This window comes from Athene cunicularia (assembly GCF_003259725.1).
Source record: "Athene cunicularia isolate RWA chromosome 4 unlocalized genomic scaffold, athCun1 chr4_part3, whole genome shotgun sequence".
Lineage (NCBI taxonomy): Eukaryota > Metazoa > Chordata > Aves > Strigiformes > Strigidae > Athene > Athene cunicularia.
The window spans coordinates 3,882,882-3,900,173 of record NW_020799100.1 but is presented as its reverse complement, the minus strand read 5'-3'; the positions used below and the strand labels follow the sequence as shown (position 1 = coordinate 3,900,173).

The 17,292-nt window shown below is 43.0% G+C and overlaps 1 protein-coding gene across 1 annotated transcript in view; it reads right to left on the bottom strand.

Moving 5' to 3' along the window:
• The window catches only part of MAMLD1 (mastermind like domain containing 1), a 36,098-nt gene extending 30,740 nt beyond the window's left edge, over positions 1-5,358 (bottom strand). The window contains exons 1-2 of the mRNA XM_026848757.1: positions 5,203-5,358; positions 2,159-3,901 (exon numbers count right to left, since the gene is read on the bottom strand). Coding sequence (XP_026704558.1) covers positions 2,159-3,901; positions 5,203-5,358 — 1,899 coding nt within the window. The remainder of the gene's footprint in view (positions 1-2,158; positions 3,902-5,202) is intronic.
• Between the last annotated feature and the right edge of the window lie 11,934 nt (positions 5,359-17,292).

The following is a 17,292-nucleotide window of genomic DNA, read 5'->3' as shown; positions in this document are numbered from 1 at the left end:
GTAAAACTGAAGCACTGTCATCTGGTGTATAATTATTGTAATATGTCTTACTTGTAAAATGAGGGAGGCACCATAAGATTACCTAACTAGTCTGAAAATGTAAAACGCAATCATTGTCTTAACTGTCCTTGATCTTTAGTGATAGCCACCAAATTACAACAACTCTCTCTCTGACGGTGAGAATCAGCTAAAAATGCAGCACAGGCAGAGCACTAGGAAAGTTTTCTGGAAGAGGGACCATTTTGGTCAATTAAAGTTTTTTTTTTTTTTTTTTTTTTTTTTTTTTTTTGGCTAATCAATAATGTAGGGGGTTCAGAGGTGTAAGACAAAAATGCAAAGTAGGGAAAACTAGGGCACAGGAAACCTCAGGAATCCAACAGGGACGTGGCAATTCCACACACCCAGTGGTGGAGCCAGAAAAAAAAAAAATGCTCAAAGGTTACGGACATATGATCAAAAGCAATCATGTTACTGCAGTTAACAACTTACTAGCCATCATCTGAGACACAGTGAAACACCATGAATATATTCTTCACCCACACTGCCTCCAGAATAAACCTGCTGATGGGCAGTAATTCATAAAGCTGCAGCAACTTACTCACTTTCAATCATATGTCCATCCATACTCCTAGATCCCAAGCCAGCAAGACCCTCTACTTTGTGCTTCGTTCAGGTCCCACTGAACACAAACAGGTTCCTCAAGTGCTTCAAGCAACAGAATTGCTTCAGGCCTTTGGTGAATTAGGGGCCTTACATTGATAACCCTTTAAAGTAAACTATATATGCCATACTGTTCTATGCTTTTTATTTGGATAAGAAAATTCAGCGTGTCACCAGGCCTTCCCAGCTGTCTCTTTTAAGCTGCTGTGTTGAAGCAGAGGAGTACAGAGCATGCACAGCTTGGAAAAGAGTGAGTCAGTCCTAAAGTGGCACAGTGGAAATGCACCTCATTGATTTACCACTAAGAAGCTGACTTTTAGTAACTATCCCCTTATTTCTCATTGCTATTATAGGACAAGGTTAAACCAAGCCACATACATTGAAAAATCTACCTCTATAAGAACGAGTCACTCAGCAGGGAAGAAGAGCAAAGAAACCCAGGCTCTGGAGTGTATTCCCCAGCTAAGCACCATGCTCTTGAGCAGATCCTAGCGGAGCTTCAGGGATCAGTCTCTGTTTTGCTGGGTGAAAAGTGTTCCAATCCTTCATGAGGAGCTGATGGAGTGCCTGTGTGCTCAGCTAAGCGGCTTGAAGGATTCTGCTTCCAAAGTGTCAGTTCAGCCTAGCAAGGTACATAGCTTTGGTGGTGAGGTTCAATGTTTCCTACTATTCTTCCTAACAAAAAGACAGTTATTTATTCCTTACACCCAGGCTGCTCTCAGACCAGTCCCGAGCCCTTCCTTGCTCTGAAGTCCCCATTCACAGTAAGTCTCTCTTGTCTGGGGTAGCAGCAGATAGTGCTTTGCACCTCTCCTTGAGTCTCAGGGAGAAGGTTGCTGGAGAGAAATCAGAGCTGTGTCTCACTCCTGCCAGCTGCATTTTTGGTTGGTATCGCAGATCAACAAAGGGTGGGGAATGGCCCTCATCCAAAGCAGGGCACTGCTTCTGGCACATGCTAGTAACAGGTATTTCAAGTCTGCTTCTTTGCTGTTCGGGAGCTGTACTGTTTGACCTGCTGTCCATGAAGGAGTCATATTTTAACTTCAGTTCTTACCCCACCCGATCTTTCCTAGCCTCAGAAGCATAACACAGAGGTTAATTTATTGAAGGGCACCAAGAAAAAAATAAAAGCCTACTAAAAGGATGATGGGAAACATGTTATGGGAACATCCTACAGCTTACAATATAAGCTAAGTGAGAATATCACCTGTACATATAAAACAATTTATTTTGGTGGTATGAAATGTGTTTTGCCTAATAGCACAAAGTTCTTCACTGGGCTAGCAAAGCCAATGCATGGTGGAATTACAGTACATTTCAGAAGAAGAAATAAAGTTACTCTCACAACGCCAGAATGTTGTTATTGCCATGTCCATGTGCACACTGTGCACAGCCCAGAAGTTTAGTTACATCACATTTGAAACACAAAGTAAAAATAATAAAAGAAAACAGTCAATATTTTCACATAAACCCTGTAAGACAGAAGAGACATTCTCACCTGTCTGCTTTGAGGTGGCAGTGTGGCAGGCTGCATGTGTCTCTGCATCCGATGCGGCTGTATCAGCTGCCGAAACTGCTGCTGGAGGAACTGGCTGTTGTTAGCCTGCTGGGACTGCTGCGTGGCGGGAGCTGACTGCTGCTGCTGCTGCTGCTGCTGCTGGAGATAGTGAATGAGGGACTGCTGCCCTTGTCCTGTTGTCAGAGGTGACATCTTTTGAGTAGCTGACTCTGAGGCAAAGTGAGACAGTGGTTTGGTGTTATTGAAAGAAAACTGCTCTTGGCTAACAGGGTTCTCATTCACCAGACCTGGCTGTAAGCTACTGGATGGCTGCTGCATAATTAAGTTCATATTTTTGGACTGGTTTGTAGTCATTGATTTAAAAAGCGAGCTCTGCATATTTGTGGGGTTGCTGGTGGGAGTGATGTTAGACATTAATGTACCTTGAGGACTGAAGGGCTGCTGATGCAGAGCTGGGCTTGACAGCTTTTCGGGCCTGTAGGGTGGAGAAGGTCCAGTATTTGTGGAGGCCATGCTGGCAACCAAGTTGTTCTGCGGACTTTTAATGTTGTTGGTTGGTAAGCTGCCTGCTGCCAGGGTGGGCAGCATGGAGCTCTGCGGGCTGAAGGGCTGCTGGTTCAGAGCTGGGCTGGAGAGCTTCTCAGACCCGTAAGGAGGAGAGGGGCCACTGGATGGGGTGCTGCTGGAAGTCATGCTTGAAAGCAGAGTGCTTTGAGGACTCTGAATGTTGTTTCCTGGTAAATTATTAGCAGGCATGCCAGACACCATAACATTTTGAGGACTGAAAGGTTGATGGTGTGGGGAAGATCCTGTCCTGTAAGGTGGAGAGAGACCAGGAGGAGACATAGTGGGCCAGCTGGGAGTCTGTACTTGCTGCTTAGTACTAGACACCTGCTTGCTAGCTGCCAGCTGCTTTAGCTGCTGAGCATGCCAGTTGGAACCAGGTATGTTGGGTAAGGGTACTGGAAGCATAGGTGGTGGCTGGTTCTTGCTCTGAGCTGCTGTAGAGATGGGCGATGCAGCAGCTTTGTTTGAGGGAGGAACTTGGAAGTTAGCTCCAGCAGATGATGGTCTCATCTGAGGGGATCCTCCACTGGTTGGATTGCAGCCCGGAGAAAAATCTTTGTTAGTAACATGGTTGTCCAAGTGGGAAGTCTGTGGGGAGGACTTTGGAGTGGTACTTATGCTTGGTTGAGCATGACTCAGCCCAAGTGGCTCTTCAGCCTTGCTGCACAAAATCTTCTCTAGATCCAGGTCATTGGGAGAAGGATCAGGCATTTTTGTCAGCTCTTCCAATAGATCTTGCAGCTCTTGGTCCACAGACTGTAAGCTGTTTCCTTTCTCATCATAGTGGACAATGTTATTGTTTTGCCCTCCTATTGACCCCTTCTGATTTATTTCTGTGTTGGGTGGCACTGAAAATGGGGAACCAATCCCACCGCCATTCATGTGATTGTTTTCAAGGAGCACTGAGTGACCTGCAACTCCCAGGGAAGAAGCACTGTGACTGGTGGAGAATGGAGAACTTTGCATTTCTGGACACGCCACGCTGGGATTGGCACCTTGGCCCATGGCAAGATTTACATCATCAAGACAAAGTCTTTTACTGTCGTTTGGGAAAATGACATCAGGCATGCCACTGGAGGCAGGAGAGCTATCATCTTCCAGTTTTCTTTTAATAGATCCCTGTAACTGTGAAAATAAAAAGGAAGAAGAAAGGATCTGTTATTGACCTTATTCTAACATGACTGAAACTCCATACTGTAACACTGGCGTGGAGATAAAGAAAATTAAATCGTACAATTAAAGAACCACTCATGTGAGACAAATTCAATCAGGATTTAAGTGGGTACAACTTCACTGAAATCAAGAGAGTTACAGTCAGACAAAGGCTAAATCTCACATGTTGGCCTTAAAACAGATGTTGGAGCTATAAAATACTGTCTGTCATGTGAACTGTAATAGAAGTTTTTTAAATAGTTTCTGGTACCATTTCAATTAAGACATTATACTCCCTGCATAACAAACATGCCAACATTTTTATGGTAACATTTTTTAGGTCTAAATGGCAGATCTGAATGAAACCCTGGACTGAATTTAGTGACCTTCTGCCAGTGACTCAGATTAAATTCAGATCTGAGACAACTAAATTGTTTTACATTCTTTATAGGCAGAACATCTGAAATAACGGGCATACTTTCTAAACAAACCAAAACAGAACAAATTCTCAACTATCTCTCTAAGCAGACTTTCAAGAGTCCTAATCACAGATGTTATAGATTTCAGAAACGGTAAGCAACAGCTAAACCTCTTAATTTTTGTTTATTCCTCTAAGCGTAAGGCCGTATGGTCTTTGTTCTTTTGAAACTCATTCATAAAAACAGAAGTGTTTTCAAAATACAATTGTATAAATATCTTGGTCTAACAGAAACGGTAGAGTTGTAAATCCACAAATCTTAGGGAAGAAAACCTGCCTTGTACATATAAAGGAAGTGAAACTGAAAACAACAGTTCTAATACTAATTCAGTGCGATATGGCAATCTCTTCCAAATATAATCTGTGGCTTTCAATTTTAACAAGCATGACCTGCATGTCGTAGGATTAATCAGACATTAACATTGCTGCTTCAAGTTAAGAGAAATAAGCATTATGTCCTTGTTTATCAATAAAGGGAGGTAGCATTTAGAAAAGTATTTCATCAGCAATGGGAAAATCATAGAAAGTCACTGTTCCTCCAAGCCGGCTCACAGTAAAGCCTCTTCCAGCTCTGGGTGACGACTGCAAGCGCTGCCAGTCATCTAGTACCATGAAAAAAATTCACATCTACTAACAGCTCATACCACCAAAAAAAGCCCCACCACCTAACCTCAGTGTAACCAGATCCACTCCAGGGCTCTGGTGGGTATGACGACCTTCTAAATTTTACACTAATTATTAAGCACATCACAGTTTTGCCTAAGAGTCACTACACAATGGCCAGCAACTTTGGTGCTCTGAGACAAGAGTGTCACAGGACTAATACCGTAGGGTGTGCAGGGGCTGCAGGGGCTACAGGGCACAAGGTGGGCACATCTTGTGTGGCTCCTTCCACAATATGCACGTGAAGGTCATTGTGCAAATGGCCAACGTCCACCCATAAATTCAGCCTGTCTTCAGGCAATCGACCACAAAAGTGCATTGTTCTGACCTGGGAACATGGGAGAGATGCCCGGTGGCTCGCTCAGCTGGATTCACACAAATGCTCTCTCATTACTTATTTCTAAATTGGTGGGCAAAGAGAAGACTGCAGATTTGTGCCTACAGCTGCTTAGGCTACAGATGCAGTTTAGGATTAGTATCGTACCCTGCCATGCTAGCATACAGCTTACAGAGACATTTGGAGGAGAGTGAGAGGATACAAGTTAATTGTACACTGTCATCATGGCAGATGGAAAAGCAGGTCTGTATACTATGGAGAGCTGCTTTTCAGGTTTTAGGAGTTCACCTACCCTTCATCAAAAGACACAGCAGTTTTGAATGGCACTGTGGCAAAGAGATCTTTTCACATGGATATTCTCCCTTTACGCTCTATGAGTTATCCCTTACTAGAGCAATCAGTGCTTCTCTCCTGTGACCTGCAGTTGCATTGCTTTAACAGTGGTTGCACTCAAAAAACCATTGGCAAGCGAGAACCGATGCCGAACCATTCACTGGTTACCTGAGAGCCCTCTCTGGTCAGCAGTGCTACGCAGGCTTTGAATCCTTGCTCTGCGAGAGACTGCCTTTACATCACAGCCAGAGACAGCTGAAGCATCAGTGATTTGATTATTCCTCTGGGCTGATGAGGCCAAAATTTGCTTAGCTTTAGGAAATGGAACAAGGCCTAAATCTTCTCCCAAGTGTTGGTCTAATGATGGATGAAATTGTTTTCCTTCATTTTCTTTGCTAAAACTAAGCCAGAGTTGCATGTTTCAACAGATGTTGCCCTGTGTAGGCTGAAACATGTTGGTAGAGCATAACTACATATATTTAAACCCAGACATGTATAGAGAATATTTACAGGGGCTTCATACATCCAAAATAAACACAGTGTGTTCCCAAGTTGCACCCTGGGAACCTTCAGGCAGGAAGTGGTGGGGGATCTCCCATACTTGGCCAGCTGACATGCTGGCATGCATGTCCTTGCCAGTGCTTCTTTTGCCATAGGACATTCCTATGCTCTGAGTTACTGGGGAAAAATTTGGGCTTTCTAAACACTTTGAAAAATAGTTTTTTCACTGTTGCACTGGGGAGTAAATGTGATGGGAAAACAAAGCTCCATTTCCCCAAGACTATTACTAGTTACAAACAGATAAAATAAGGCCATAGCTTTCAGATGGCATGGGCATTCCAAAACAGAGACAGGATTTTTAAATAGGGTGCTGTTGCTTAGCCCTTGTGAGAAGCCTCGATGTAAAAGAAGCAGTGAAATTAGCTGGGTGTCATGTTCTCGTGAAAAGCAAGACTCCTGTTTCACAGGTGAATATTTGCACAAGGACCATAAAATCCAGAAGACCAATTTCCCCCAGCACAGGCAGGTGTAACTCCACACAATTAAGTAGCATTGCTTTTGCTTAAGATAGATTTGGCTACAGCCCCAAAAGCAACTAAATGTATCATAGAATAATTTTGGTCAGAAGTGACACCTGGGTACCATCAGCCCTTTGCATGGAGCACATCACAAATGAAAAACATAGATGACAGTATTTCACCAGGCACTTGAGTATGAAGTATCAGCTACATACACAAGTCCCTTCCTGGGCTGGACGGGCTAGCTGGGAGGTTCGTTTCGGTACTCCCCACAGAAACACAGGTGGTGGTTACTCCCGCACAGCATGCTCGGTGCTGGTGCTGGCTGTGAGGAGCCAGCATTCTCCTCAGCTCCCAGTGACTGCTCTCCATGAACGTGACACTGTGGCAGCCCTGACCAGTGCAAGGGACAGTAATGCAGTGTCGTATTACAGGGACACTGCCTGACTTGGACACGCCAACAACAACAGTGGCAGATCATCACTGAGCCACTACAGCTTTTAGGACCAGGAGCTCCTGTCCTAACTAATTCAAGAAGCTGCTTGTTGCAGATCATTCATCCAGTACTCTCAGACTTCTCAATATGATCTCTTTAAAGCCTATCTATCCTTTTCTAGACCCTTCCCTTACTAAATACATTTTTACTGCCCGTTTCCTTCATCTGGCCCCAGATTCTCCAGGAAGGAGCTGATTTATTCCAACTCCTTCTCCTCTTCTTTGAGAGGGCTTCAACAGAAACAAGAAAAGCACCAAAATATGTTCTTCCCCTCTGCTGATTAGTATGTTGGGCAGCTCTGCTTCAAACTGAATACCTGAGAAGCAAATAGAAGTATTTTAGAAACACATAACGCGCGCGCGCGCGCGCACACACACACACACACACGTATTTAAGCTGGCTGGAGGCTGTCTATGGCTACGTACAGGAAAGCTTCATTCATATGTGTAAGCAAGGACAAAGCAGACAAGCAACAAAAAGGCTCTTGCGACCTTGTCAAAATTCATTAAAATGCATTAGCATGCACAGGCTAACTTCTGTTTGGGAATACCTGGGAAACAAAGGCAGGCCCTCCAATTTGGGTGATGTCCAATTATGAGTTCTTCATTCTCTCAGGTTTGCTTTTAGAAGTGAGAGTGCCATGATCCCAGCACTACTGTTCTCTCAAAACCAACAGGCTGTCTTTCTGGGAAAGACCCAAGTTACAAACAAGTAGCGCTGCTAGCTCATAATGGCAGTATAACAAGAATAAATAATAACTGTTTACCCTGATCCATCCAAGGAAGTTATACAGCTGTGGTTACAAACATCTAATTTGTCACACGCTACCTCTTCGCCCAGCACCAATTCCCTGTGTGTGGGCAGAGTGCTCCACAGGCTTCTCTTGTGCAAGGAAGAAGATGGACTCAGTAAGCAAAACTAGTCCTTGGCTGCACCCTCTCCTAGACTGAGCCCTTTGAAGTTGCCCACTCAGGTGACTTTTTGTGCAGGCACTTTACAAACTCAGGATGCGGTGCGGGCCTTGAGTAACTTACTATTTCTCAATGAAGGGAGAAAGGAAGGCTGAAAGTAGCAAAAACTGAATTATTAATAAATATAAACTGTGGTGGTTCCATTGGATTTTAATAACCATCTGAACAGGCACCTCTGGACTGGCTCCTTGCTTTGCTGTCACTCAGCCTTCCTCCCTTCTTTAATACATCAGCTGTCCGCAGTTGCCACTCCAGCTCTCCATGTGATCCAGGCTGCCCCATGGCCCTGCTGCCAGCCCCTGTTAATTCTCCACCCGTCACTTGCTCCTTCGCCTGCACGGTAACTGGGAGGAAAGAGCCACTGCAGCTCGCCCGGGAGAGCCTTGTTTCTCCCGCCTTGCAAAGATCCTCCTTCTGCCAGAAATAAGCCAAATCTAACCAGAGATTCCTGTTTAGGTCAACATAATGCAGAAATGAGAGAGAGGAAAAACGTTAAGCGAGGTATTTCTGTGCCTCTTCCTGGCTTCTGCAGCCTGTCAGAGATTCAAGCCTTGATTTACAGCAACCGCAGGGTGCTGATTATTGATCTGCAACCACCCCACCCCACTCACTGCCATTGAGAGATCCAACCTACAGCAGCGATTCCCACACCTACGCAGCTTCTTCAAGTGAGAACTGAGCCTGATGAGACACTGCCGCGATGTCTGTAGAGTCTGCACTGCGTTCTACTTGGGCAGCTGGGCCACTTCCCCCTGTCTCCAGCACACACCATCAGAGTGGAGACTCTCTTGATTTAAAATAGCATGAAATCTATGGATCCATGACTGGGATATCCAGAATGGGAGTCAGATAACCGTCTTTCACTGGGAATCTCAAGACCCTTGTAATTCTTGGGAAATCCCAGGTGTTGGCTTTTCTGTTTGACTGGAGAAAAGAGAGAAATGATGGTAAAAGGAGACAGGGCAGTTGGGAAAAATATCCGTCTCACCACAGATAATGGGATTTGCTCGTATTGTGGCAGGTTTGCACAAAGCCTCTCAGAGCAAGATCCTGGTGCTTCAGAAACCTGGGGAATCCAAGTCACCAACAGGCTGCTAAGATCTGGCATATCTGAATTATTTTGACAGAGAGAGCATGTTTAATTTTGGTGGAAGAGCTGCGCAATGCAGCAGCCTGAGATGGGTAGAAGTCTTTTTTCCAGCATTTTTTCAAGGTATATTGCACTTTTTTTTCCCTCTGCAAAGTATAAAACCTGAGTCTAAGGTCTGCTCAACTGAACTGACCAGAGGATCTCTCACTCTCAGTCTCTTTCAAACACTAGACACTGCCAAAACTGGAAGTATGTATTTGCCAGAGGCAAACTGTTTGCAGCATCCAGCGATCAAGACTTCAGTCTCTGTGTCTTCAACAAGCTTCAGCGAGAGCTATCTGCCCATCAGCCCAAAATGTTTCTATCTGTTCTGACAAAAACAGTCATGTAATGAGAAAATGAAACTGGCAATTTTCCATATAAAACATGAAAACATCACAAATTTTTCTCCTGTGCCTTAAATAGACAATTTGGAAAGCTTTGTGCTATCGCTCATTTATCCATGCTCTAGATAGATTTTAATGTCCTGCTAAACTTAAAGGACAGATAATGAAAAAAAGGTGAGAATTTGACTGTGTGTTTGAAGGCTGCAAAGTGGATCTGATATAATATTACCTTTTAAATTGCAGCAGTTACATGCAGCCCCACTTGAACTATCAGACATGCTGCCTCCAGTAGCACTGTGGCTTGCACATGAGCAACAAAACCCAGATGCTCATGGGCAAAGATCCCATTTGACTAGAGCAGAACCTGGCACTGCATTAGTGCAATTAGCACATCTGCAAGTTTCCATTTGTGCATGCTGGCTGCAGTTTAGTAACAGAAACTCACATCATATATCGGAATCCAAGAAAAAATGCCTCTTGCTGACCAGTGAGTAGCCACAGCAGTCCATAACTATGAGGAACATAAACTATGCTTTAGCAAAGTCACATCTCAGCCTACAAGGAAAGCTCAAAGAGGTTCAAGCAATTAAAACTACCATACACTTTCTCCATACTAAGATTAAACATAAACTAAAACCACATTCTTCCTACTGCTTTAGGCTGTTTGACCCTTCTGATTTCCAGTGATTTCAGCATGGACGGACGTAAAGTTGTCACTTCACATTGTCAGGAAAGAGATCACACTGCGATTCCAAGCTACCAGAGACGTGTTTCACTATGCTTAAAAATAGCAATACCCCAACTCCTCAGCTAAGTAATACTAGAGTGGAGTTTGCTTCGGGGTCTGTCGGGTATTTGTAGGCTGGAAAGGTGGCAGATCCATTTGTAATGAGGTGTGGTAGTGGAGAAAGGATTATGAACAGGGAAAATTAACGGGGTGGATTTCCTTCTATTCATCACGCTCATGGAAACAGGCAACTGGAAGGGAGGATGCAGAAAGAGGAACTGGGGATGCAAGCAGTCATTTTAACCATGGAAGGATGTTAGTTATTGGCTAGCTTATATATATTATGTAGATTATTTTTACCTGGAACTACAGTTTTTCCCAATTTATAATTTACAGTGGCAATATTAAATCTGCTGTCCTTAAGTATATTAACATAGATTGGAAGTTGCTACTTAGGCTATGCACATGTAAAATGACTCCTAAACACCACTGCTACATTTGTAGCATTCAATCTCCCATCAGTACAACAAACATCAGTGGACTTGATGGGAGTGTGCTGTGATCCTCTGTCCCATTACTGTCACCACTCATTGTGATCTTCTCCAGTTATTCCCTCAGTAAATCAGGAACCTCAAGCTGTGTTAAAAGAGAAAGAAGAAAACAAGGCGTGTGCTTTCGCCTAATAAAGGTGGCAGTGCTCCCTGCTGTGAGTGCAAAAATACAGGAACTAACAGAGAGTTGATCTCCTGCCTGTATCGGGGCTGACAGACACACCTCATGTACGTTGCTGGAGCCCCCAGCAAGAGGCTTTGCTTCCTTGGAATGTTGCTCCAGAGTGACAATCAATTCCCCTTCCCTGTTACATTGCTGCAATACAACAGGTCTCCTGGCTGACTGCTGAATATATGTGAACTTTTAAATGGTGACTGCCAACCTGGCACTTTCTTTTGTTTACACGGCCTTCTTCCCCAAGAGTCACCATGCATTATAGGAAGTAATCCGGGCAGCAAATACTCAGAACTGCACCATTTAGCTGGTAAGCACAAAAATCCAAAACATCATGACTACACAAAAGCGGAAAGACGTGATCTTACAATAAGCTTAAAACCACAGACACTAACAGGAAATTCAACCTGGACTACCAAGAGCCTAAGGTATTAGCTTTTTTTCTCTAAATCTCAACCAAAAATTAAGGGGAAGGAAATATGACAGATACGATTTTCTTGTGCCAATTTGTGTGACTGCAGTTACGTTCATAATGACAGAAATATATGTCATCTATATCCTGCTTTAAACTAGAACATCTTACAGGCAGTGAGCTTGTGAACAAGGTTTTTCTAATTACCCGCGTGTGAAATTACAGACAATATCATGAATTTCTGTGTGCAGATATCAATGTAGGATCAGTTCCAAGGAGAAAAAAAGATAGCCAAGAATATACCTATCTGACCATCCCACACAAGCCAGCCGCATGCAAGAGACCAAGTAACACTCACTGTAAAGAAAAGAAAATAAGAAAAAACCCCAAACCAGTGGCTTTGCTACTTTTCAGGTCAGACAGAATCACCAGTCTCATCTAGAAGGCACCAACAGAGATCTGCCCTATCAAAACAAATGTTCAGAGCCTTCCCATCTTGTCTTTCCTTAGCAATTCATCTGCTTTTGGTATTAACGGCACTGTTAAAATGGAAATTTTTCCAGGAGAAAAATTGCTGTTGACAAATGGATCTGGAGGAACAGGACTACTGTTTGCTCCTGTGTTGTACTGCTAGCAGGAGATCTCTGTACAGATGCCTCTTAATTAGTCATCTAAAGACTTACAGCAATCACATCACGCATATTGTTTGGCTGTAACTTCCACATTCCGTTTAATGACAAGTGTTATTAACTAGACAGCTGAAGACAGAACAAGTTCTCTGCCTCTCGGTTTTTAAGCTGTAGTACAAGAGCATTTCTTTCATATCTGGCCTTAAATCAAGATCAATCTTAGACTCAACACCTTTCCATCAGTATTACCTCATCTTACCTCAGTTTTAATACCAGCAGTATTGTTTTATATCTTTTTTTATAGTCCGTTAATTTCAAAGTCCTGTGGAACACTTTCCAGTAATTTTGTAGACTACATTAATTTCTCACAGCAATAGCTAGGCTGAAGAATTGCAGATCCTCTCCACTGAACAAAAAATGATGGTTTTGCTACTTGGATCTACAGGGATTTCAAAGACACTTTTGTCTCTCCTTTTTTGAGGCCCTAACGACTGGCAGTGTTATGCAATGACCACAGGTTAACAGGAGCTAGGTATAAGGAACAGGCTTCCTATGTTCCTAAATAATGAGATAGGTTTACCGTTTACTACATAACCAGTTAAAACCCAGTCTGACACTTCTTTTCCACTACATATTGCATTATTTTTAAAAATCCCAGAAGACTTGCTCCTGCAATTTTATCAAACTACAGGTTTCCATTTTGTCAAAAGATATGGTTGGGGAATTAACAGCCTGGAGGCAAAACCTTCAATTAGGTCAAACCTGGGGCCAACAAGCTCTCAAATTCTCAGAACAATAAGAAACAGTGGGATTTCAGTCTGAAAAAAAAAAGGCCTTTTTGTTTCAACAGCTGAAGTACTCACACTCCTGCAAAGAATAACAGCTCTAACCTCACCTGTGTGGCTGCACCTGAACGCTAGCACTGTGCCCACATACGTCTGACTCATGAGTAGCCTTCTGGTTACTTTCTGTGCCGGAAAACAATGCAGTACCGCATCCAGAGCTCTTCTCTAGGCTTGGCAGGGGACAAAACATTTACAAGGGCAGTTTGAAGTTTCTCCTAAGTGGTGGCAGAAACTGGAACACAACTCTAAGGAGGATGGAACAAACGGGCAAGGAAAGGAAATGTCCTGCACGGCTCCCCTCCTACACATTCACAAGGGCCTTTGTTAGCCTCCTGGATGTTCCTCTGCCCTTCAAGAAATGAAACAATAAACAGGATATTGATTAATACAGAACCATAAAACCAAGACTCACTTAGAGTAAAAAGATCTACTGAGTCTCTCACTGAACATGTGTGTAGAGAGAAGTCTTAGCCAGAAGCAGAAATCTTTTGTAAAGCAGAAGAGACTGGTACTGAATATTAAATTTGTTTCTGACTACTTCATTTTATCCTACCACTCTCATCTTTACCTACACAAGCAACTCCACAACTCTCAGCATGCATTAACTGGAATAGGAACACAGTTCACTGGCAACACATTATTTGCAGGCTTCCTTCCTCATGGACCAGATTGACAACCGGACCAGCATGAAGCTCTGGCTCCTACAACTCTTTGAACAGGATCTGTTACTTACCCGGGGACCATTAAAGGGATTCTGCAAGAGTGGTACTGAAAACCCAAAACCATAGACCATCACCCCACTCCTGAAATCCTCATCCCGTATAAAGACGTAGAAATCCTGGCCTCAATGAAATAAATATTTTGGGACACTGACTTCAGCAGGGATGGGATTTCACTCTTTGCTCTTTCATTACTCATTGATTAAAGGAGTGAATTAAAAATACACAAGATTTGGAGAAATTCTCCCCAAGAGAAAATTCAATGCTTAAGTTACGCAGTTTTTAACCAAAGAACCTCTTGACTTGCTATAGATACCAGTTCCCCTCTGTCCTAGAAGCAATGTTAATCACACATTCATCACTGTAAATTGACAACATAAATGCTGACTTGTACAAACAATGTTAGAGGAAATGGTGTTCTTGCTGCAGAAGTGAATTACACAGCCTTTCAGGCTTTCTACACTTCTCAGTTTTATGTAAACTCTAATTTCTAAGCCTTTGTTCTGCCTTTAAAGGTCACACAGTTGAAAGCCATGAAGCATAGCATGTGTTCCCACTGATATTAAAATACTGTTTACTAAATCATGCATATAAATGTAAAGAAGAAACTATTTGCAACCTACTGCGTTAATAAGAGACGATTTATCAGACAACACTGTTCCAAGTATCAACATGTGAAATGTAAAATCTGATCTTAATCACGAAACATGATTTTTTTTTTCTTATTTTTTGAAATAAAGTCTCCTCCACATTGCCATGCAATCACACTAACTTCTGATGACACTGTATTTGACTGATTAAACTCTTAATCTTGCCAAGGCTTAACTTCAGGAATACAAGCAGTCTTTTTAGATTTGAGCATATGATTGCACATTTGCAAGATCAGGATTTCATTTGCATATTCAAATTGCAAAACTGCATCTTCTCTTTGTCTGTGTAAGGCCAACTATAGCGCTCCAAATGCTAAACAACCACCGTAGAGTTGGACAGTATTTTTAGCATCTCTATGGTGCACTTCTATCTTTAGCTGCTGTGTTCAGAAACAATCCCACAGGACACTGCATAGCTAACATAGCTTGGGCTTCTCACCACATTCAACTTTTCTCCCAAAACATGGTGAAAGCAGGCTATACAACAGGACCTGCCGAAGTTTCCTTAGATGTATTGTCCTGAGCAGAGCAGAACTATATCAAAGTACTAAAACATTAAAACATTAGAGCATTCTGCTCTGGAGTGGTGATGGAGGTTGCTGTGACTTCCTCCAGGGAAAATACAGCTCTACACTCCAAGTGTGCACTGTGCAGATAAATCAAAGAGGACAGTGAAGGATTTCTGCATGTTGTTTCCTAGCAGGATGTGCCCATGGGTTCATGGCAAATTTCTGGTCAAAGCTTAACCCTGCAAGAGAAGTTAATAATTGAACTTGCCAAATCATCACAATTTCTAAATCCAACTCTGTCTTGTTTTTACAAAGAGGCATATTAAACCAGTGAGCCATTTTATTAGACTCATGCTCATGTAACAAAAACATGTGTTAGCTCTTGAGTGCCAAGTATCATCCTGGAGGGTTACCAATCCCTGTTACAGATTTTGTAGCCAGACTGCAGTTATCTGTCATAACAGAGGAGGTAGTTTTGAATACACAGAATGAAGCATGCTGCTCGGTTCGGGAATACTTTACGTGGTCCTGGTCTCTGTAAAACTCTGGGAAGGAGATGTACTACGGGACAAAAAAACAGAGCTGGAAAACTCCCTGCTGACTGTAGTGGGACTATCTTGCAGAAGCCTCCTGGATGGCTGGGGCATAGCCCCAAGCTTGCTCCTTCATCCTCTAGAGGAACTTTTGAAAAGGGCTGCAGCACCACCAGTTCCAACACACAGCTATAGCAGCTGGGTCAAGTCTGAGTGCGTAGGAAATGTTTTCAGAGTTATCTGTATGAGGCATTTCAAAACTACCCGTTTACAACAGAGAGTGAAAAAACTCATCGTGGGAATAGCACTATTAATCAGATGACTGACCTCTGAAGCTTTTCTGAAATGCTTTCTACACCAAGCTAGAGCTGGATATGGAGATAGTCTCCAATATCTTGATTTACAGAGGAAGTACTGATGGAATCCCATACATCCCATTAATGGTGAAGGGAAGGGAATTATGTAAAGGAACCATTTTTTCATTAAGTGCCTTAGCTGAGGTCTGCAGATGAGCCTAGACACTTGGCTCCAATTTAATTTCAAGGGGACAAGATAACCTGAAAACCCTTAGACCTTGTGAGTGCTTCATAAATGGGCTCCTCATTTCCCCATTTACACTTATCTTCTCTCCCATTACTACCTGCTATCAAACACTCTGTCATTAAAAATCTTTAAATGATAATGGGACTTTCCAAACAAACTGTTCATTAGCTTCTTCTACCCTACCACAGGTATGGCTGTATGTCTGGGAGGTGTGAGAACGGGGGAAAGAGCATCAGGGCTGGGCAGGTGTCCCTGGGCTCTGCAGCAGCACCAGGGCGAGGCCGAGATGCACAGGACACAGCACCAAGTACTGTGCATTATGTCTACAATACACATCTGCGGTTTTTCTTTCTTTTTTTTTTTTTTTTCTGGTCAGAGTTCTTTTTTCCTTTTAAGCATAGCATGTGTTCAATCAAGAGTATCACAGTTATTCATTCGAAGTGTTCAAATTATGTAACATAAGCATCAGGTTAAGAAGAAAAAAAAATGCAGGCACTTTGGGTTTTTTCTGAGCCCTTTCTTACAGGACTTAATTTTTAAATGAGTAGAGGCTTCCCCTCCACGCAGGATGCGAAGCTGACATCCTGGGGTATGGTCCTCATCCTATTAAGGGCTCCTCAACTGAAAACTGTGGGTTGCAAGAGTTGGCCTTTACTAAGAAACAATGGCATTACAGGAAAACTCACTGTATACTTTCAAACATCAACAGTAAATTACCCTTCCATTTTCTAATACAGACACGATGTCTGGAGTTGAGCAAACACATTCTTGAAAGGTCAGAACACTTAAACTGTATGTACCTAGTTTAGGATGAAAAAAACTGTTCTTGCCTTTTAGTTATGACATTTCAGTTTACCCACAAGAATTACACTACTTCCCCTAAAAGTTTTCAAGCTCAAGAACATGCTTTTCTCCCAGTGTTGGAAAGTGAAGGTAAAGCTCTTTTTCTGTATTAACTTATCACAGCCATCACTGAATCCAGTGATTTGTCAAGAATAAAGCCATTCCTTCCCCAAAGGCCCTCAACCACCCGCAGACGTGCACGTGGGGACACCCTGTCCACCTTCGAGGAGAAGGGGCTGGAAGAACCCAACTTGCCTGGATAGCAACCCACGGCAAGTCACTGCCCAGGCAAGCCACACGCTGCCATTCGCACCAAACTCTGCAAACATGAAAGAACTATGAAATCTCCTAAAATACAGAGCTGGAGGGTGGGCAGCTCTTCATTTTTTTCTGAAAGAATGGGAGGAACTTCCTCTTTCAGTTACAGTTACAGCCTAGTGAGGATATAACTGCTGTAACGATCAGGAAACAACTGTCATGTCCGG